Source organism: Spermophilus citellus (assembly GCF_964194105.1).
Source record: "Spermophilus citellus genome assembly, chromosome: 8".
NCBI classification, from domain to species: domain Eukaryota; kingdom Metazoa; phylum Chordata; class Mammalia; order Rodentia; family Sciuridae; genus Spermophilus; species Spermophilus citellus.
In genome coordinates this window covers 20,483,453-20,506,411 of record NC_138189.1, presented here as the reverse complement: position 1 = coordinate 20,506,411, position 22,959 = coordinate 20,483,453, and the positions used below count along the sequence as shown (strand labels likewise).

The 22,959-nt window shown below is 35.8% G+C and overlaps 1 protein-coding gene across 3 annotated transcripts in view; it reads right to left on the bottom strand.

Annotated features, from left to right (window-relative positions):
• TBC1D19 (TBC1 domain family member 19) overlaps window positions 1–22,959 on the bottom strand; it is a 146,475-nt gene that overhangs the window by 5,713 nt on the left and 117,803 nt on the right. For 2 of the 3 annotated variants that reach the window (XM_081303211.1, XM_081303213.1), the window contains 4 exons: window positions 13,010–13,042; window positions 9,123–9,232; window positions 6,777–6,868; window positions 133–248 (listed from right to left, as the gene is read on the bottom strand). In XM_081303211.1, the coding sequence (XP_081159337.1) occupies window positions 133–248; window positions 6,777–6,868; window positions 9,123–9,232; window positions 13,010–13,042 (351 nt within the window). The remainder of the gene's footprint in view (window positions 1–132; window positions 249–6,776; window positions 6,869–9,122; window positions 9,233–13,009; window positions 13,043–22,959) is intronic. The other variant, XM_081303212.1, reaches the window with a different exon arrangement.

The window sequence follows — 22,959 nt, the reverse complement described above, 5'->3', positions numbered from 1 at the left end:
AAACCAGATAAATATATTAAATGTTTATACATTAAAATTATACAATAGTAGACTCAATCTCCAATTGTTAGAAAGGAAGGGGACCTTACCATAGAAACAACATGTATTTCACAAAAAAGTATTTACTCTTACCAGCAAGAATTTCCAGAGAGTTATATCCTAGGATTCTATCCCACAAAAGCAAAAGCTGGTCTGTAGCTAAGTATCCAGAGAAAGCTCGAACCATCCACTTAAATGATATGCGAAGTCTGTAGGAAGGAAAAATGAAAATTAATTCTATCACTGGATTTTTTTTCCTCACAAAAAGGCAATATCAGAACATCCCATCCAAATAATATTAAGGCAATCCTCTGAGAGTCTTAGAGATCACCTGGATATTTAAAACTCCAACCTTTCCCTAAAAGCTGCAAAAGTGCAGCAGTGAGAAACTCCAAGACTTCCAATTAGTATTCTTAGACTATTAAGAGAAAGATGTTGTATGCTGGGACCTCCTTTATGCTATATCTAGTCTTTATAAAAACTACATCTACGTAATGTTTTCCCGAGTATAATCAATGAGCTGATCTTCTAATAGTCTTAATTTCAGGCAAGCCAAGATAACCTGAATTTTTATTCAAAATATTTGCTCATTCAAAGGTTTCATATATATTTTTGCTAATGTTTATTTATGTACTTGAATTAAACAATCTTACTTTTCACTCCTGTTTCTGTAAAAATATTTACTTAATGTTTTTTGTTTCTCATGAAAATTCTTGTTTTCTAATAATTATATTTTAAATTGATACATTATAATTATACAAAATAGTGGGATTCACTATGACATATTTACACATACACATGACATAATTTGGTCAATTTCATTCTGTAGTTTCACCCCTTTCTCTCCTTTCCTCTCTCCCAGTCATTCCCTTTCTCTAGTCTATTGATCTCCCTTCAAATTTCATGAGACCCCCCTACCCTGCTTTTCCTTTTTTCCCTCCACATGAGAGCAAACATAAGACTCTTGACCTTCTGACTTATTTTGCTTAACATAATGCTCTTAAATTTCATTCATTCATTTTACTACAAATAACTTATTTCATTTTTCTTTATGCCTGAATAAAACTCTATTGTGTGTGTTCTTAATCCATTCATCTGTTGATGGATACCTGGGCTAGTTCCATAACATGGGCATTATGAATTATGCTGCTATAAATATGGTCATGTATGTATCCCTATATTATGCTAACTTTAATTCTTTGGGATAAATACCAAGGAGTGGGATAGCTGGGTCATGTGATGGTTCCATTATTAGTCTTTTGAGAAATCTCCATGATTTTATATTTTTTCAATTTAATAAATTATATTCCTACATTTCAGTCAAATGGCTTTATAGGATGCATAAAATAAAATAATGGATAGGAATTTTAAAGCACAAATGGCTTTACAGCTATTAACAGACCTTGGAAAATATTTCTGATTTCAAACCCTTCATTTTAGAGAGGAGGTTATCAGAACTCTGAAAGATCAACCAGAAAATTCAATTAAATTCCATTTCTGCTACAAAAAATTCTAAGAAGTATGAAATCCCACTATTTGTAAGTTACTTATATTATAATTAGTTTCTCTCTGAAACCAGGAAATGAGCTCCTTGATTCTAGTACCTTGGGAGATAACAATCCCTCATATTTCTATATTACCTAAGAGCATAGAATTGATAGACACTGATAAATGCTAGTCCAACTATTTGTTGGAATTACTCTAACATTATATTGCTAAATATCTGTACTACTTTCTTAAGAAAGCAAAAGAGAGCTAGGTATGGTGGCACACACCTGTAAACCCAGGGGCTCAGGAGGCTGAAGCAGGAGGATTGCAAATTCAAAACTAGTCTCAGCAACTTTGTGAGGCCCTAAACAACTTAGAAAAACCCTGTCTCAAAATAAAAAATAAAAAGGGCTGGGGATACGGCTCAGTGGTTAAGTGCCCCTGGGTTCAATCCCTGGTACCAAAAAGAAAAAAAAAAAAAAAGGCAAAAGAGACCCCAAGGTTCTTGGCTGCTGTCACAGTACTAATTCTCTTAAGACTAAAAAAGACCCCCAAGTTTCAGAAACTTCTCAAAACCAGATAACTATTGGCCTAACATGATGAAGTGCACTTAGGCAATAGTATTGACAAATTAAGCTTTTTTGTTGGTTTTAAAGTATCTCCTTATAGACACAAAGAAGCTTTTGGCCACTGGATACCTTTTTTTTTAGAGAGAGGGAGGGAGGGGAGAGAGGGAGAGGGAGAGAGAGAGAGAGGGGGAGAGAGAGAGGGGGAGAGAGAGAGAGAGAGAGAGAGAGAGAGAGAGAGAGAGAGAGAGAGGAGAGAGAGAGAATTTTTTAATATTTATTTTTCAGTTTTCGGTGGACACAACATCTTTATTTTATGTGGTGCTGAGGATCGAACCCAGCGCCCCGTGCATGCCAGGCGAGTGCGTTACCACTTGAGCCATATCCCCAGCCCTGGCCACTAGATATCTTAATACTTGAAAATTGCATTTGACTTTTAAATCTAAATAAATTATTATCTTCAACTAGTTTCATTTCACTAAAATTCTGAATGTATTATACACACACACACACACATACACACACACACACATATATAACATAGATACACAGAAAACAGAACATCTGTTTTTTTTTTTTTTAAATGAAGCTTACTGGGGTATAATTCATGTTAAGTAGAATGTGCCCTTATAAATGTACAGTTCTATGAGTTTTAATAAAGAAGAACCAAATGAAAATTGTAGGACTAAAAAATACAATAACCCAAACCCAACCAACCAACCAAACAAACCCTAAAACCCCAGAGAAACAAAAAACCAAATTACTAGATAGATCTGATAGCAAAATGGGAAAGTCTGAGGAAAGAATGAATTTGAGTATAGGTCAACAGAGAAATGTCTAATCTGAATCATAAAGGAAAAAGTATTGAAAAATAATGAATAGAGCTTTGAGGACCTTTGGGACATCATCAAAAGTTAACATTTATGTCACTGTAATCACAGAAGAAAAGGAGAATTTGTATGGTACAGGAAAAAAAATTGAAGGATTAATGGTTGAAAACTCCCCAAATTTGTCAAAAGACATAAATATATAGATTTAAGAAGCTCAACAAACCCTAAACAGGAAAAAATTTAAAAGTCCATGCCTGGCTACATCATGATGAAACTGCTGAGAACAAAAGATCTTGATAGCAAGCAGAGAAGGATTAAAATTATTTCTTACTGTAATGTTTAGTAGAATTTGCTAACGAAGCCATCCAGGCCTGGAGTTATTTGAAGTATTATATGATTACTTAAAGGTATATACTTTAATCATATGGTACCTATTGAAAACAATTTTTAGAAAACAGTACAAATAATAATTCAATAGCAGAATAAAATTGAATAAAAACTACTCAAATTTCAAAAGTAGGCAGAAAAAAGAAAAGGATAAATGGAACAAACAGAAAACTCAAAATAGTACATTCCATACCAATAACATTATACTATCCACTTAAGAAATAAAGGCATCGATAACTGATAGGTTAAAAGTTAAAGAAAGAAAAAATATATCATGAGAATTCTAATCAAAAGAAAGTTAGAATGGCTATATTAATCAGGTAAAGTACATTTATTACTAGGAATAAAGAATGACACTACAAGATAATAATAGTACCACAGTTCTTCTAAAGACAGACTTTTGAAATATGTAAAGTAAAAACATATATAACAGTGAAAGAAGATGACAACATCCACAATTATAATTAGAGACTCTAATATTCCTTTCAATAATCAATAGGAAAAGTAGATAGAAAATTATTAAGGAGGGTATAGAAGTACACAGAAAACTTGTGCTACATTATCAACAAACCTGGTTTTATTGACATTTAGAAAACGTTCTGCCCAACACTTGTGGGACAAAAAATTCTTTTCAAGTACACATGGAAAATTTGCCAAGATATGTATGCTAATCTTCAACAAAGTTAAAAGAATTGAAATCATATGAAGTACGTTGTCTAACTGTAACAGAACTAAAATATAAATCAGTAACAGAAAGATATTATTCTTTTCAAATATTTAGAAATTAAACAATATTCTTCCATATAATCAATGGTCAAAGAGGAAGTCACAAGAGAAATTAAGAAGCATTGTGAATTGAATGAAAATGAAAAGACAACATATCAAAATTTATTAGGTGGGGTAAAGTGGTACTTTGAAAGAAATTTATAATATTAATGCTAAAAGGTCCCAATGATCTAAACACCAACTTAAACAAGTAGGAAGACAAGAGCAAATTAAGCCTACAGCAAGTATAAGGAATAAAGGAATAAATAAAATAGCAGAAATCAACAAAATTGAAAAAGAGAAACAAGAGAAAAATAAATATAGCCCCAAACTGGTTCTTCCAAAGATGAATAAACTAAATAAACCTTTAGCCAGAATCATCAAGAAAGAGAGATGATACAAATACTAATCTCAACAATCAGAAAGGCGAAGTCAGCAATGATTCTACAGATATGAAAACATAAGTAAGAATAATTAGGGAATATTATGATTAATTATATGCATAAGTATAGTAACTTAGATAAAATGCATAAACTATAGAAGCTCACTCAAGAAGACATGAATAACCTGACTAGTTCTATAGCTATTAAAGAAATTAAACTCAAAATGAAAAACCTTCCAATTGGATCAGTTCATTATGAAAACCTTTGAAAAACTGATTTATACTATGACTATAGGAATTTTAATATTTCCTTCTCCATAAGAATGTCAATGTTTGTCATAAGTCATTGAAATTTGTTCCTTTTAATGATTAAAGTGTATAAATTAGACTAGGAAAAAATACCAGAGTTTTAGTTTTTTAGCAATAAACTAAATGTGCTCAATCTAGTGAAAAAAACATAGTGTACAGAAGGAAAATACTACATTATTTTATTTCCCCTTAACTCTTTCAGTGGCCCCAGAGTAAAGCTCTTTTCAAATGGGGTCTTTTTAACAGAGAAACATTGTAGCTCAGAGGAGAAGACAGGAACAAAACACTGATAAATCATTTTGAAACTTCAGACATGGTATTTAAAAAGAGACAAAAACAGGGACTGGGGTGTAGCTCAGTAGTCAAGCGCTTGCCTTGCATGTGTGAGGCACTGGTTCAATCCTCAGTACCACATAAGAATAAATAAATAAAAAATGAAGATATTGTGTGCATCTACAAATGAAAAAAAATATTTAAAAAACGAGACAGAATCTATAATATTGAAGTCCAGACTATTCACCTATAACTAATACTGAGATCAGAGAAGAAAATTCAAACTTCTAGAAGGAGAAATCATAGGACAACCATTAGGTAGTTAAACAATTTGGTTTCCTTTAACAAAAGACTTTAACCTGTAGAACTTTCATAGGATGTTCTCTGATCAATTAATTCTATCCTGGCTTAATTTTAGCATTATCACATTTCTCAGGTTGCATTTGTTTCGACAAATGTTTGCCTCAGTTTTGACTAATATTTCTCCTTATGAATAGAAATTAGTTCATTTTGGTTATTCTTGTACCAGAGATAAAGAGCCTAATGAATAAGATTTTATTAGGATTTTAGTAATTCTTTCAAGAATTTTTTGCACATTGCAGTTACAATTACTACTTGATAATTATTATTTTATAATAATAAAAACTGTTAGCTTGATTTTACTGAAGAATTACTATATATTTGCAAGTGCTTTACCATGATGAAAAAATAGCTTTCTGATGTGAAACTATTCTTGTTTGTTTGTGTGTGTGTGTGTGTGTGAGGGTTGCTCTGTAGCTTTTATTAACTCCACAGTGAAATCCTATGCTCCTGAAACTTAAGAACCATATTTCTATTTAATTAACATACATACAATTATACATGAAAACTACCAATAAACACTGAGGCAAGCAGGGTGTAGTGGTGCACACCTGTAGTCCCAGTAGCTTGGGAGGCTGAGGCAGGAGGATTTCAAGTTCAAAGCCAGCCTCAGCAACTTATCAAGGCCCTGAGCAACTCCGTGAGATACTGTTTCAAAATAAAAAATAAAAAGGGCTGCAGAAGTAGCTCAGTGGTTAAGCCTCCTGCGTTTAATCTCTGGTTCTCCCTGCCCCACAAGAAAACAAAAACAAAAAACAAAACTGGGGTAAAATAAGGAAATTTTTAAGAAGATAAGGTTGTTGTCAAAGAAGCATATCATTAATTCCCTGAATTAGAATTTACTTGGTTCTTTGTTTTTTAATACTTGTGTTACTTTTATTATTTATTTAATTTTTTGTTCTTTTTAGATACACTTGACAGTAGAATGTATTTTAATATATTATACATACATGGAGTATAACTTATTCTAATTAGGATCTCATTCTTGTGGTTGTACATGATATGGAGTTTCACTGGTTGTGTATTCCTTTATGAACATAGGAAAGTTATATCTGATTCATTCTACTCTTTCCTATTCCCCTCCCCTCTTCCCTTCATTCCCCTTTGTCTAATCCAATGAATTTGTACCTGTCCCTGACTCCTTATTTTGTGTTAGTATCCACATATCAGAGAGAACATTTGGTCTTTGATTTTTTGGGACTGGCTTATTTTACTTAGTATGATAGTCTCCAATTCCATCCATTTACTCACAAATGCCATAGTCTTTTATATGGATGTGTAATATTCCATTGTATATATGTGCCACATTTTCTTTATCCATTCATCTGTTGTAAGACACCTATGAATCTATTCTTGTTAAGAGAGAATAATACTCACGGTTGAGCCCCAATTTCACGTAGATGATAAAAGAGTTGAGGGAGATATGTTTGAAGAAGGGTCTCAAACAGCAAACAGAGTGACACAATACCCTGGATATAATTATGAATCATAAGAGAAACAGGTTAGTATTTAAAAATTAACTATGCCAACTCATTACTCAAAATGGAAAACAGGACACTATGAACAGAAATAGTCTTTATATTGTTGAAAGGTCAAAAACAGGGAATGCACTAATGGATCTCTAGCAGTGTATTTAAAGATATATTTTATCTCTCTTTGTGTACTCATAGATATGCTAAGAACTCTCCTTTTAACAACAGCCTCCCTACTAACCTCCTATGTAATACTTGGAGAGCCCAAGGTAACATCACTTTACAGACAACCTGCTACTTTGTAAGCTACATATTATTATGAACATCCAACAAAATTATTATTATTTCTTTTTTTTTCTGAATTCATTCCAGTTTCCAAGTATTTTCCTGGTGCTATGACCATATCCTTTACTCTCTCCACATGTCTCTTTCTCTCCAGCCTCACCCTTACAGGAAAATATTTGCTGTTCTTTTCACTCCTTCTTTGAAAAGACTGAGTGCTGACTGCTTGAAATTTACATCAGGAAGTTATCAAACAAGAATGTTTGATTACTTAGTATAAAGTTTTTTTTTTAACTAAAATCTACTTTTTGTAAAGAGCATTATTTGTAAAGTACAAGAAGTAACTAAGCAGATGGTTTTTCAAGTGTGTTTATTATTTGACAACTCTGAATAAAACCTTTTTTTGCAGCTTAGCATTCCTTGGGGTTGATCTTGGTAAAGAAGTTTTAATCCTCTTTTTGAATTTCTGAAGAAATAAGTTGACATGGCTCCAAATAATTCAGTGTGGCTGCAGGCCAGAAAAGAAGACGGCCTGTCTTTATTCCACTGAATAAACAAAGGGTAGGGCAGGGCTGACCTAATCAATTAGCTGAAAAGGGACACCTCAGGGCCAGCATACAGAGAGAAGGGATATACAGAGTTGCTCAGGGTCAGGCTTCATGCTCTGCATAGGGAGAACACCTTGGAATGAATTGGAGGGTCAGTTTTTTCTTTTTCTTTCTTTCTTTCTTTCTTCTCTCTCTCTCTCTCTCTCTCTCTCTCTCTCTCTCTCTCTCCCTCCCTCCCTCCCTCCCTCCCTCCCTCCCTTCCTTCCTTCCTTCCTTTCTTCCTTTCTTAACTCTGAAGCATTACATGACAGAATATGAGATTAAAAAATCTGATTCTAACAAAAAACTATTAGAGAAGAGACTTATTGATATTAATTATTAACATTTCTGATTATTCTATATTAACCATTAATGTAAGGTAATAACTAAATCAATTCTCCAAGAAGAAGCCCAAGATAATTGGTGGTGCTTTGTTTATCTGTGACTCTGTTACTTGACAAGTTGCACTAGCAATGCAGAACAAAACTGTACATAAGAAATGTGCAATAGGGATATAGTCTTAAAATGGGAGCAGGGGACAAAGAGCAGTTATTTGATTAGCAGCAGTAACACAATCGTCTCTGTGGAGAAACATGGTAGCCTTGAGACATATTCCAATTGAATACTTCTAGAGAGGCAGTCAAGTTAATCACAGGTAGGGCAAACTGGATTCAAAGCTGGGGAAAAGCATAACAGAATGAAATAAACACTGCCTTTACTTAGGTTTATAGGAAGGGGGAAAAGATAGCAGAAAGGAGCAGAAAATAAAACAGATAAAAATATGCAACTCCTGGTAAGCTTTTCCTGACCCTCATACTGAGGTCAAAGGTGCTTTACAATGAATAAATACAAAGAAAACATCTATTTACCACAGTAATTGATAAGTAGTCTAATAAGAAACTGAAAAATAAGACATAAATAAATATTCGATTTTCATTAAAAAAGAAGAGATGATAATAACTATAATAATAACAATGAAAGCAGCAGCCATTTACTTACTGAGTACCTGCAATGAACCAAGTCTTAACTACCCTCCGTGCTTTGTAGACTGCTCTACAGCACCACGGATGATATAGTACTAACCTCATTTCACAGATGAGCAAATCAGCAAAGAAGGTGGGCATCCTTGTCAAGGATAGTAATGCAGATATTCTATGTTTGTTCTTTGAATATATAAAGATTAAATTAAATGTAGTTGAGAAGAAACTTTTTCCTATTACCAAAAATATTTAAATATGATTTTCTTCTCTTTTGTTTATTCTACAGAAATATGTTGTTTGAAATCACAAACTTTATATGACTTTATAATTTGAGTAGGAGACTTTTCTTAAAGGAAAGAACAGATTGGAGTATGATAAGAATCAAACTTTTTATGAACTTACAGAAGGATGAGAAGAGATGGAATGGAGTCTGAAGAAAAAACGTACATACATCTCACGGAATATCTGATACAATTTGTAAGGTTCATGATATAGAAAACAAAGTGGTGCAACTGAAAGAAAAAAAATTAATTGATAATACTTCTAAACTACTAAAAATTTTAAAATAAGCCCATGAAATATGAAATAATATGAATATTTTATAATAATCATATTCATTTATAAACAAGTTTAAAATCTTATCTAAATTTTTCATTTTGGCACAGGTGAAAGTTGAGTCATTAAATTATAAACTATTATCCCATTTTAACAGTAGGCCGAGAATGACAGAACAGAATTATATAAGGATATTAAAAATTAAAAGTAATATTTAAGAATTTAAGAACTGCATAAAGTCCAGTCCTTTTTTTTTTTTTTTTTTTAACAGTACTGGGGATTGAACCCAGGAGTGCTCCACCACTGAGTTACATCCCAAGGACTTTCTATTTTGAGACAGGGTCTTCCTCCATTGCCTTGGTTATCCTAGAATTTACAACAGCACATTGGCAACTCCTTTTTTTTTTTTAAGTAACAAGAAAGTGACAATTAGACAACTCATTTTTACTTTGTCCCACAAAAGATTTAAGCAACTTTTCAAAGCTTTTAATTTTGAGTCAGGTAAGTTAAAATATGACTATCTTTTAGAATCAAGGACTTCAATTAACACAATTTGAAAATAAAGATTATGAGTAATATTTTGACACTATTGATCTATATTAGCATATCTCTATGTAGAGCAAGACACTTTTCATTGACTTAAAACAATGCTCTGCCAGAGAACTTATTTCTCTAGTGAACACTGAAGTACATTTTCTTTTGCACCTAGTTCTTGGCAATTACACACAGGTGGATCAAGTCAACCAGATATCCCACAGCAGGAAAGTGCTACTCTGGGAGACTGACCTGACCACAGGACTATTCTATGCTGACAAACATTGTCACACTTGCCTTCTTTTCAAGCTTTATGAATTTTATGTAGCACAAACACATTTATTATGTATCGAGACAAAACTACATTACTTATATATTAATTTTGATAAAAATGTCTTTCTTTTAGGGTTATTTAAATGATATAAATTCAACAAATTAGAAGTTCTGAGACTTTATAATCTGCAGGTACACCCCAGAAGGCAGTGGGAATTAAGTAAGCCAGGATATCAGGGAGCTGATTTAGATCTCTTCTTTTTGACAAAATGAAAGAAAAAATGGTAAACTATTTTAAATGTCTGTAAGTATAAAAATTCAATTATCTGAGATAAAGAGCAATACATACAGTATTAATGATTAATAAGTCACTGAAAACTATCATTGCCAAAAAATTTTACATTTTCTGAAGGGCAAGAAACATTTTGAGATAGTTAAATATAAAAATGACTATATACATACATATAGAAAAACATGTAATATATATTTTGTAGAGAGACATATAAAGTTTAAGAAGACAGGCATGTCTTACCATTAAAAAACTAACTTTAAAAACTTATCAAAATAAGTGACCGCTTATTAAAATTCCCCAAATAAGGGTATTCCACACATTTTAAAAGAATAATTCATGTTCTAATTGCAATAACAATCTAAGAGAAAGCAATGTGGCACAAATACATGGCATTAATATAAATTCAAAGTGAAAGTTTAGAATTTATTTTCATTTTAAAAATGATGCATATTTTATAGCTATTTATACATAAATGATACATAAAAATCTATAAGCTGAATCTGAAGATTTTATGAGTTTAGAAATTTTTAGTGACTGTTTCCAATGAAGGAATGAAGAAAAAACTTTAAAAAAATCATATTTCTAAAAAACATTTATGATACAAAAAATAAAATTAATTATTAATCAGGATAACACAACTGTTTATGCTGAATTTCCTTATATAGCTATGAAATAGAAAAACTTTAATCTATTATATATAATATGTAAAAAATCTTCTACATGATTTAATTTTTTTAATCTCAAGCATTTTTCCTTATTTGGCTCTTACATAAAAATAAATTTAGCTTATTAGTTTATTCAACAAATTAAATACTGTATTGTAGGAATTTATTTATGAAATCATAATAACAATTATAATTATATACTAGTCTATATAAATGGGAGAACAGAAGGCAATTTAAATTAGAGAAAAGTTTTGAATAAATTTTTGAAAATTTAAGTAGCATAACTAAAAAATAAAACAAAAAACAGAAACTAAAAGCGAAGTGGTGAAGTATTAACTTGAGTTTCTTAGGGATGATCTATGATTATTCTAGATACTCATTTTAAATGACTACTTAATTTAGTATCTGTAGTTGCTTAAAACAATTTTGCAAAATGGTGCACATAAACCTACATCAAACATTTTGCACCATCTATTTCCTTAGCTCATGTTTTCTCCTTAGCCTATTTAAATGACCATGAAAGTGAAAAGTCAGATCCTAACTCCAAGGATTAAAACAAAACAAAACGAAACATTCTTTTTGTGGTACTGGAGGCTCATTCCCATTCCTTTTAAAATTTTATTTTAATACAAGGTCTCTTGAAGTTGCCCAGACTGGCATCGAACTTGGGATCCTCTTCCCTTAGCATCTTGCATAGCTGGTATTACAGACCTGGGCCACCAAGCCTGGCTTAGTTTTTGTTTTTTGTTTGTTTGTTTTAATTTTGTGGTTCTGGGTCTTGAACACAGGGCCTGTGCACACTAGCAAGTGTTCTACCACTGAGCTATATCCTTAGCCCTCCATGATATATTTTGAGCACTGACAATTGCTAGAAAATTTAAACTTATGCAGCATCAAGTATTGTCAAATCACTCAAGTACGCCTTAAAACTATTTACTTGGAAAATCCCTGCAGTTAGAATTATTAAAAAAGGATAAAAGGCTAATATTTGTTATTATTAGAGGTAAAAAAATTGTACTCTCAAGCTTTGAGGCTTTTCTATTTTAGATTTTTCATATTTATAAAAAATATGTGGGAAGGATACTATGTTATAAAATTTTATTCAGTATTCTTTTCATTGTAAGTTGTTAAAAAGTTTTATGTCATTCACCTTGACTGTCTGATGGAAACATGAAGGTGCTTTTATAAAAAGAAAAGTGCTAATTTATTGCTGATTCTTTTTACAAAGGTAAAACATTTAAGTACTTCTGTTTATTCTAAAGGGAAGGGGTAGAGATAAAGGGGACAATAACAAGTTTATGTGTATACATGAACATATTAAAATCAAATGATTTTAGTGTAGAGCATCCCTTCTTTTTCTACTCTTTGTTAAGCTTCTTGCATTTCTCACTCAGTGCAAGTGGGGCCCATGAGGCACTCAGCGTTCTCACTCCTGCACATGCCTTTTCCAGAGGATGACCAAATGCTCCAATGTCATTGTTGCTGTGCACACCAGTAATCTGGAGAAATCATGAGCTCAAATTCAGTATTGTTCCTCCCTTCAGATTCTTTCTGACCTATTCTTCTTCTTCTTCTTCTTCTTTTTTTTTTAAGACTCATATAAGAATTAGTTCAGGAATTTAAGCAAACTGATTTTATACCTATTAGAATTAACAATGTGTGTCTCTGTTTCACTGGATTAGAATCAGATGGTAAACCTCAGAAAAAAAAACTTAAGAGTATTCTATTTCTAATCTATGCAACAATCATCAACTAAACAATTACAATGACCTATTATTTTTGATTTTTAAAAATTGGACAGATAAACAAATACTAAATTCAATGTTTAGAAATGCTCATAATAATTTGTTAAGTGTGTGATGATATAAATATACAGTGTTATCTTTATTTTTTCATTTTAAAAATGATGCATATTTTAAAGCTATTTATACATAAATTTTCAACAATGAATATTTTAAAGCCCAACTTACCATACATGGAAAATCCATGAAAAGGGATGACACCTAAAAAATTTAAAAAAGTATTTCTTATCAATAAGTAGTATAACTCTGTTTATTAGGTAAACTTTAAAGAATTAAAACCACAAATAGAATTAGAGTTTTAGAATAGAAATAAGGTTTTCAAGGCTCTTCTTGAAAAACATTACAGAAAACACCATGAATATTTAGAGAATTTACTACAAATTACATATGGGAGATGGTTTAGAAGAAATATTGGCAGGAAAATAGTACAAATTCAGTATAATCTTTGGCAAGAATTACAAGTAAAGTACACATCCTTTTCAGAGAAATACTCAAAGAGTAACTCAGTGTGCTAAACATCTTGTCATATTACAAGTGAAAAATCAGAATCTGTACAGACTAGGTTCAAAACAGAATTTCTGTAACATATATCACTGTACATCTAACACTGCACTAAATCAGGTTGCAAACAGTACAGAAGAAAGATGAGTTTACTTTTTTGAAAAATGGTATAGAATTGTTTTATTCATTTGACACGTTTAGAGACAAAGACTTGGTGTTGGCAGGTCATCTAGAGTAAGTTCTAAGAAATGATAGTTCAGTCTCAGTTGAAAACATGTCCAGCAATAGGGGATGCATTAACTCCCAATGCAATGAGTATAATTTTGCACTGGTTAATTTGGGGAGAATTATTTCTCATGCCAAGTCAAACTCTGGCTCCCGGTAATGCCTATTTCTTATTCCTAGTTCTGACCACAAAGGTCACACAGAACAAGTCTAATTTATCTTCTAGAGTAGATGAAACTTTCAGAAACATTTGCTCTCTCTTTAGCCCCATCACCATAGGAGCTTTTAGCTCTAAGACTTCATGAGTTTCTTTAATTACTCCTCAGATGAAGTGGTCTTAAATAGCTTCCTGTCTAATTTTCTCTGGGCAAGCCACAGTTAATCACGGACCTTAAGGGGAATGCCTAAAACCTCTTGGCATTTTTCTTCCTACATACCCCACAGCTAAGACAGTACATTTGAGAAGTGGTTTCTGGACCTAAGTAAAGGATTACATTCTTATCTCTGCTAAATTTTTCTTTGGTGAATCATTCTAATTGGAGATAATTCTGGATTCTCATGACTGTTATCTAATGTGTTCCTATTCTTCCTGATTTCACATTACTGGAAAATTTGATACATGCACTATCTATGTCCTCATCTAAGACAATATAAAAATGCTGACTAAGACAGGGTGAGAACTGTAATTGTTACCAGAAACCTCCTGCCATGTTGATATCAGTTCACTAATCAGCACCATACTGCAATTAATGAAGAGCATGACTGAACATCAGCCAAACTTGGTTGGCTTCATCTGACTGTCACTTAAGAGCTCTGTGTGCCTTTGGGTAAGTTTTTCTAAGCTTCAGCTCCCTTATTTGCAAATCAGAGATAATGCTAGAACCCACTTAGGATGATTAATGAGATAATGACCATTGCTTAGTCATTAATAAATAGCTTAGGCTGTAATAAATGTTAATTGTTGGTATTAACACTCATACAGTAGTTCACTTTTCTTTGTTTCTAGAAATATTTAAATTAAAAAAAAACATAAGAGAAATCTAATTATTATTTTTTTCTTAACTAGTATGCCAGGCCAGCTTCAGAAGTTTGTTAACATCACAACCAAAAATTCTTGGGACCTAACTTTTCCCATCTCCCCTCAGTTTTATAGCACACTGCACAGATTTATATTGTCTAACTTTGACTGAATCCTGTGGTGCTTATCAATTGTCTTATTGATCTCTATTTGATTTGCCAACATATTCTTTTAGAACTTTCCCACTTTGCAAGCAGACCTTACTTTTCCTGTATGAGAAGGCTGTCACTGACATGGATTCTTTTGGTCTGCTCTTTATATTTCATTTTTTTCTCACTTTCATTCTCAGAGGAAGACACACCCCTTTTCATTTTCAGAGCTATTATCCTTACCTGTGCTTTGAATCCTGTTTCCTTGACTTTAACAGCTGTTGGTAAGCTAAGGTCACTGAGCAGCTTGTTTATGTATGGTCTGTGAGTTAAGAATGACTTATACATTTTTTAAAGGATTATTTATAAAACAAAGAATAATATGGAACAGAGACTGTGGCCAGCAAGATTTAAAAGACTACCATTTGGCTGGTTGTTAAAAACATTTGCCAATACCTGCTTTGGAATCCTGCTCCATCAATTATTCCCAACTCCTTCTCTATGCATTGTACAACAAACATGTATTGAACACTATTCTAACTAAGTACTGGAGCTGACATTTTATTATGGAAAGGAAAGTCATCATAAAATAAGTGAGCACATGCCAGATAGTTTTAAATGCTACAAAGAAAAATAATGGAGGAAAGAGAGAGGATGGGAGGTCCAAGCTAGGGAGGAGAAGAGCAGGCCTCACTGTAAAAGAGCACTGAAGACTGGGAGGTGAGACTCACTAGATAAGGGGTGACCTGGAAGCCCTGGGCTTCTTGTGATGATTGTCAGAGACTGGGATGTTTATAGAACATATCTAATCTTGAGATGGACAATGGTGGGGGTCTGTCTTTAGAAATGGATGGGTAAGTTCTATCAAAATATTTATCTCTCTTGTCTCATATATCACTGCAAAATTTCAGCCAAGAATATTATAAATATCTTCACATTATGATCATACTCATCATCAAAAGTCCATTTTCTTCCCAGACCCTTTTTGTCAAACAAATGTATAATCTCTCTTCTTCCTTTGAAGCCAACTTAATTTTTTAAGAAAGAAAACTAATTCTATTCACTCCCTATACTTCCTCATATACCAGGAAACGTTTTCAAACAATTTTCCATATCTGTAGTCCTAACTTCTTATTTATTGCTAAATGTAGAGGTCTCCTTTCCTTGAGTGTTGTAGTTAATGGCCTCACAGGAACTGAAAGTTCCTTCCCAAACTTAATCATACCATAGCACTGGTGACATTATGCAAATCAGGCTCCTTATCACTGAGAAACTTCTACTGTTCAGTTTTTTGTTTTTGACTAATTATCTCTCCTGTCCATTCTTTAAGCATAGCTACCTTCCATCAGACTTACTTTCATTCTCTTTCTGTCAGTATTCTCATCATTAACATATAATCCAAACTTTAAAAGCCCAGTATTCTGAGCCTCCTTCCAGAGACCCTATTTCTATAAATGATTTGCCACCTCCCTTGTTTTTCAGGGGAGAAAACTTTGAGCCATTTTTACTCCAGACTCATCCCTTAGCCCTGTCACCAAAATGTCATATGCCGCCTTTTGGTTCTTGGGTGCTTAACTCTAATGTCAGCAGCTTTATTCTTCCTCCCTATCCCATAAACGTACCTCTAACTCTCCCAAATTGATTGTTACCCTTCCTGTCTCTGGGTGCAGGACAAGGACTATAGACAACATTCTCCACTTCCAGCCCTGTCCCTGACTCATCCCTTCAAGATTTTCAACATACACCTCTTAGAAACATCTCTCTGACTCTTTCCCTCATAGAAAGTCTCCTGCTCCTCACTGCAGGCAATGAGTTCAGGAGCACTTGTGTTTCAGCTATTTGGCCTGGCTGAGGTACCACCCTGGTGTGCTCACGATGCTGTGCAATTCTGGCTCTGCCACTTTCTGCTGGAGACATGTGGGCAAGTTTCTTAACCCATTTTCTCATCTCAAACTGCTCTTAGACAAAGGAAGTTAGGACTGGGCCGAGGGTCCTGCTCTGGCCCTCCTCTAGCTCTTCCTATCTCTGAGTCCATATCTTCCCTTATAGAGCACATCCCAGGCCCAGAAATTCCCAGGCCTTTTTTGGTAGAGTTACCCTACTGATGGGTGTATACTCCAGGACACAGAGGTGACAAAAGGGTGTCTATTTGTGGAAGCATGAAACCTGTACAAGATGAAAAGGTGGTGGAACACTATGGGCTAGGAACAGCTGATGAGTCTGAGAATTCTGAATTTCAACTTGGACTTCCAGATTGTTATGAAGGTATATGTATTAAGGCAAGAAAATGGAGTAGACTTTAACAGTTTATTAATCTGACTATAGCTTTTAAATACTTAGACATGATAGGTTGGCCTTTATTTATTTATTTTTTAATGTTTATTTTTTCAATTGTAGTTGGACACAATATCTTTATTTTACTTATTTATTTTTATGTGGTGCTGAGGATCGAACCCAGGGCCTCACACATGCTAGGCAAATGCTCTACTGCTGAGCCACAACCCCAGCCCCTGGCCTTCATAATACAAAGTCAGTACTTAACATGTTAGTTTCCTGCCCTTATGTTACTGCCCTATAATCAGTTTTTATTTTTCTCTTTACCAACAGAATAAATCCTTTGAGTACAGGAAATATTTCTCACTTATCTCTATCCCCAGAGATAAACAGTGCTCAGAAATAAAACAGGTACTCATTAAATGCTTGCAGAATGAATATATGAAGCCCTAGAGCATCTACCTCTACCATTCTCAGCCATTTATTTCCTTACCTACTTAAAGGTCCTATAATCAATCAGGTTCTGATGAACTCTTTTCTATCATCCTGTAAGAACCTCCTGATTGGTATTCTTTCCTCCAAACCCTCAGCTCCCAAAGCAACTTTTGAAATGGTTCAAATTACCTTGTGAAAATATTGATGAACCATGAAAAAGACCTCTATGTCCATTATTTACTTCTGATTATTCATCTATCAATCAAATATTCACTGAGTTCCTACTCATTAAATTAGCCAATATATAAAAATCTACTCTTCAGCCTCTGGAGATATTAAAATGAACATGTCATTGTCCCTCTATTTATGGAATTCACATTATGGCCCTGTAGTATTGGCAAAATGACTACAGGGTGCAATTCAAAACCTTTGACCTGGCCTAAACACTTACAATCATGTCCTGAAACCTGAGATGCACCTACTTTCCCTTTGCCATTCCCTCCAGACTCCATACTCGTGTGTCATAGCCACACTAGATGATGTAATCACCAGACCTCATCATGCACTTTTTGTACTTTGGTAGCTTTGAGCTTGATAATTCTATATACTATCCATTCTATCAGAACCTTACCAAGGAGTTATAACCCCAAAGAAACATTTTCTGATCTCATAATCATAATTACATGTTCATCTTTTGGGTTTTCTGCCACTTTGTTCATAATTCCAACACTACTATTTCACCATATTTTGTTATAATTAGCTGGTTAGCAGATTGTTCAGATGTTGGAAATGTGTTTTATTTATCTGTATACATCTTATAGTGCTATACACATACTGATGATGAATATATGTTTTCTAAATGAATGAATGGGGAATAGGTAAATAATTATGAACAGAGAAGAAGCAAGATCTTTAATCTTTAATCAGAAGATTAGAACCCCACTGGGTTCTAATACTCTACTGCTGAGCCACAACCCCAGCCCCTGGCCTTCATAATACAAAGTCAGTACTTAACATGTTAGTTTCCTGCCCTTATGTTACTCCCCTATAATCAGTTTTTATTTTTCTCTTTACCAACAGAATAAATCACAAACCAGCTGGGTGACCTTAGGAACCAAACTCCAGAGCTTCAATTATCTGTCTGATGTGCAAGACTGTCTCTGAAGCATAAACTAACTAAAATTAATGTGAGTTATGTCTAAAATAAATGCCAAAAATTGTGAGACTTGAAAAAAACTGTACATATAAAGATCTTCCAATGGGAAGATTTTTTTTCACCAATTTTAAGGTACTCTGTTCTTTAGAAACTGAAAATTAAAACCAGATTAGAATAACATTGAAGGCCAGTATGCTTTTCTAATGACATCACAAGCATCAATCCCGGGTTTGGAGGCACCTAGGAAGAGAACTCAAATGTCATCTTTCTTCTTCAAGTCTCTTTAGCTCTTTATGTCTTTGATTGAGTCTTTTTTCTCCCTGTGAACACACATCATTTCTGAACTTCTGCATTTGCTATTTCAGTTTATCTTCTTTACTAGTTATAGATTGAGCAAATAATAAAAACTGAGTTCTTTATAAACCAGTCAATACAGATACTTCTCAAAATAAGAAATACAGATGGTCAACAAATATGTAAAAATATTCAACATCCTTAGCAAGCAGGGAGATGCAAATCAAAATTACAATGATATTTCATCTCACTCCAATTAGAATGGCAATCACCAAGAATACAAACAACAAATCCTAGCGAGGATGTAGGGAAAATTGTATACTTATATATTGTTGGTAAGTCTGCAAATTGGTACAACCACTTTGGAAAGTGGTAAGGCGACTCCTCAGAAGACTAGGAATGAAACCACCACATACACCAATTATCCCATTCCTCGTCTTCCAGAAGAACTATAATCAGCATATTATAGTGGCAATACTGATGTTTATATCAGCACAACTCACAATATTTAAGTTATGGAACCAGCCTAGATGCCTGCTGGCAAATGAATGGATAAAGACAATGTGGTGCATGCACACAAAAAACATACTCAATGGAGTTTTATTCAGTCATAAAGAATGAAAGCATATCATTTGCTGGTAAATGGATGGAACTGGAGGACATTATGCTAAATGAAATGTCAGATTCACAAGGCCAAGCAAGGATTGAATGTTCTCTCTCATGTGTGGAAGCTAGAGAGAGAGAAAATAAAAGAAATTACAAAATACAAAGGGTTTTCATGAAAACAGAAGGAAGACCAATGGAGTAAAGGAAGGAGATCAAGAGGGGGAGAGAGAGTGTTATGGGGAAGTACTGGGAAATGAAATCTACCAAATTATACTTGAATGAACATACTACATTGAATTCTGCTTATATACATAATTATAATGAAGTAACCAAAATAATAAAAATAATAAAAGGGGGATTAGTAGAGTAGAACAAGTGGATCAGGGTGAGGGAGGGAGAGAAAGGAAAGGCACTGGGGAAAGAGACTGATCAAATTATGAGCATGTATGAACATTACATAATAAATCCTACTGTATGTATAAAGCACCAATTAAACAATATTACTCATGGTTAATCATTCTTTTACTACCTTTCCCCCAAGTTCTGGAATCTATAGTTGCTCCATAAGCAACTAGGTTAAAAGCTATTTGAAGTTAAGACCCACATATCATTCTGTTTATTATCTTCAGCATCCAACATAGTATCTTCTACAAATGAGATACTTAGCTCAATATATATTGTTAATAATGGGAATTTGAGCATTTATAAGTATTATAAAGAATTACAAATAAAATATTAAAAAATAAAATTCATTTATGAATACATAAGATACAGAAAAGGAAGGAGGCTCCAATAACTCAGTGTTGAAAGGCTAAATGATCAATGATGTCATACAGACTTGAGTTTTAATTTTTTTGACTTTGGGAAATTACCAATTCTCTCTCAACTCCTATTTTCATTTCTGAAAATGGAGATAAACAAGAGTGACCTCACTGAGTTGCAATGAAACACATATGAATTAACGTATTTAAAATGCACCAGTATGATGTTTAGTGTACCACAAATGCTCATTAACCCCTAGCTATTTTATGTTCTCAAAAGGGAGAGTACCACATTTAATTATGAATTTAAACCTAAGAAACCGATTATTTATTTAGAATTGGGGTAGGAAGATGGCGGCGAAGGGAGTGCATCACCCCCGTATGCCGCGTCACTGTGTGGGAGAATGACGAGTTAAAACAGCTGAAGGCTGTCTTGTTGGGAATTTCCAGCGAAATTGAGGTGCCCTAGAATCTAGTGGAGGGATTTTCATCGCGTGAGGATCGGCTGCGGGGGCTTGGTTGCAGGCGATTTCTCCGCACGGAGGGTCGCAGGGCTTGTTCGGCGGATTGCCCCGCAGCCGGAGCCTGCGGCGCGCGCTGGGAAGCGGCGAGGTGGCGGCGAGGAGGTGCAGTGCTGCGGATTCTGTGGGCTCCTGCCAGCAGTGCAATGGCTGCGCTCAGTGCTTAGTTCTGGGTTTGAGACGGAGGAGGGAAGCGGTCCAGTTCGGTTCTCCACACCGGTCGGTCCACGGAGGAGGCCAGCGGCCGCCATCTTGGAGAGCTGATGTAATCATCCCTGTTTTCTACTGATCTCAGCTCATTCAGCTACGGAACAGGTAATTTCAGGCTGTTATTTGCCTGCGTCTCGCAGACAGATAGCTCAGGCTCAGGGCTAGAGAACCCGCGGAGACGGCTTCTTGGAGCTCGCCCCTAGCAGAGTGTGCACCGAGCTCTGAGCAGCCGGGTTCTGGCTCCCGGAGCTGCTTTGGCTCAGGGCTGGGGAACCCATGGAGACTGCTTCTTGGAGCCTGCTCCTAGCGGACCGTGCACCAAGCTCTGAGCAGCCGGGTTCTGGCTCCCAGAACCGTTTTGGCCCAGGGCTGGGGGAACCCGCGGAGTCTGCTTCTTGGAGCCCGCTCCCAGCAGGGCGTGCACCGAGCTCGGGGAGGCCGGGTTCTGGCTCCCGGAGCTGCTTTGGCCCAGGGCTGGGGATCCCGCGGAAACTGCTTCTCGGTCCGGGTCCTGCTGGGTGCTGTGGGGACCAGAGGGGCAGAGTGGAGCTGCCGCCTGCGCCCAGAACAGGCCAAGCGACCCGCCGGCGTGGTATCACGTCACCCAACTGCAGCTGGGGCCGAAGAGAGCAGCCGCCCACGCCTGGATCAGGTCCAGAGATCTGATGGCGTGGTAGTCAAGTCACCCCATTTGGAGTAGGGGCCAAGAAGAGCCGCCACCCGAGCCTGCAAGGTAGGCAGACCTGTGACCCACGGGAGGGACAGGCCCAGTGGCCTGCCAGCGTGGTGGACACGTCGCACCGATTGGAGTGGGGGCTGAGCAGGGCCACTGCCTGTGCCCGGAAAAGGCCCAGCGACCCACCGGCGTGGCAGTCAAGTCACCCCATTTGGAGTGGGGGCCGAGCAGAGCCGCTGCCCGAGCTCGCAAGGTAGGCAGACCGGCGGCCCACAGGCGGAATGGGTTTAGCAGCCGGCCGGCAAGGCAGACACGTCACACTGGTTGGAGTGGGGGTGGAGCAGAGCCGCCGCCAGTGTCCGGAAAAGGCCCAGCGACCCGCCGGAGTGGCAGTCAGGTAGCCCCATTTGGAGTGGGGGCCGAGCAGAGCTGCCACCCGAGCCCGCAAGGTAGGCAGACCTGCAACCCACGGGTGGAACAGGCCCAGAGGCCTGCCAGCGTGGTAGACACGTCACACCAATTGGAGTAGGGGCCGAGCAGAGCCGCTGCCCGCATTCAGATCAGGCCCAATGACCCGTGGGCATGGTAGTCACGTCACCACAATTGGTGTGGGGCCAGAGCAGAGCCGCCACCCGCGCCCGCAGGGTGGGCAGACCTGTGACCGACCAGCAGAGCAGGCCTAGCCGCCCGCCAGCGTGGTAGACAGATCACCCCAATTGGAGGAGGAGCACAGCCACTACCCGCCCTGCAAGGGAGATTTTTCAACTATACAAGAGCAATATAAATAAATAGGGGGAAAATTTCAAAAACACAACAGTTTTACCAAGCAGAAAGAAACGTGAGCAGTATGAAAAGACAAGGCAAGAAAGGACCACAAGCAATGCAGGTCAACTCAACTTTAGAAGAGGTAATAGCTGCAACAGATGGAATGTCAGATAAAGAATTCAGGATATACATGCTTCAGATGATCTGGAGTCTCAAGGAAGACATGAGACAACAAAATCAGACAATGAAAGATCACTTTGACAAGGAATTACATAAACAAATCCAAGAAGCAAAGGATCAATTATACAGGGAGATAGAGGTAATAAAAAACAAACAAATAGAAATCCTAGAAATGCAGGAAGCAATAAACCAACTTAAAAACTCAATTGAGAATACTACCAGCAGAGTAGAACACTTAGAAGATAGAACATCAGACAATGAAGACAAAGTATTTCAACTTGAAAAGAACATAGACAGCTCAGCAAGACAGTTAAGAAACCATGAGCAGAACATCCAAGAGATATGGG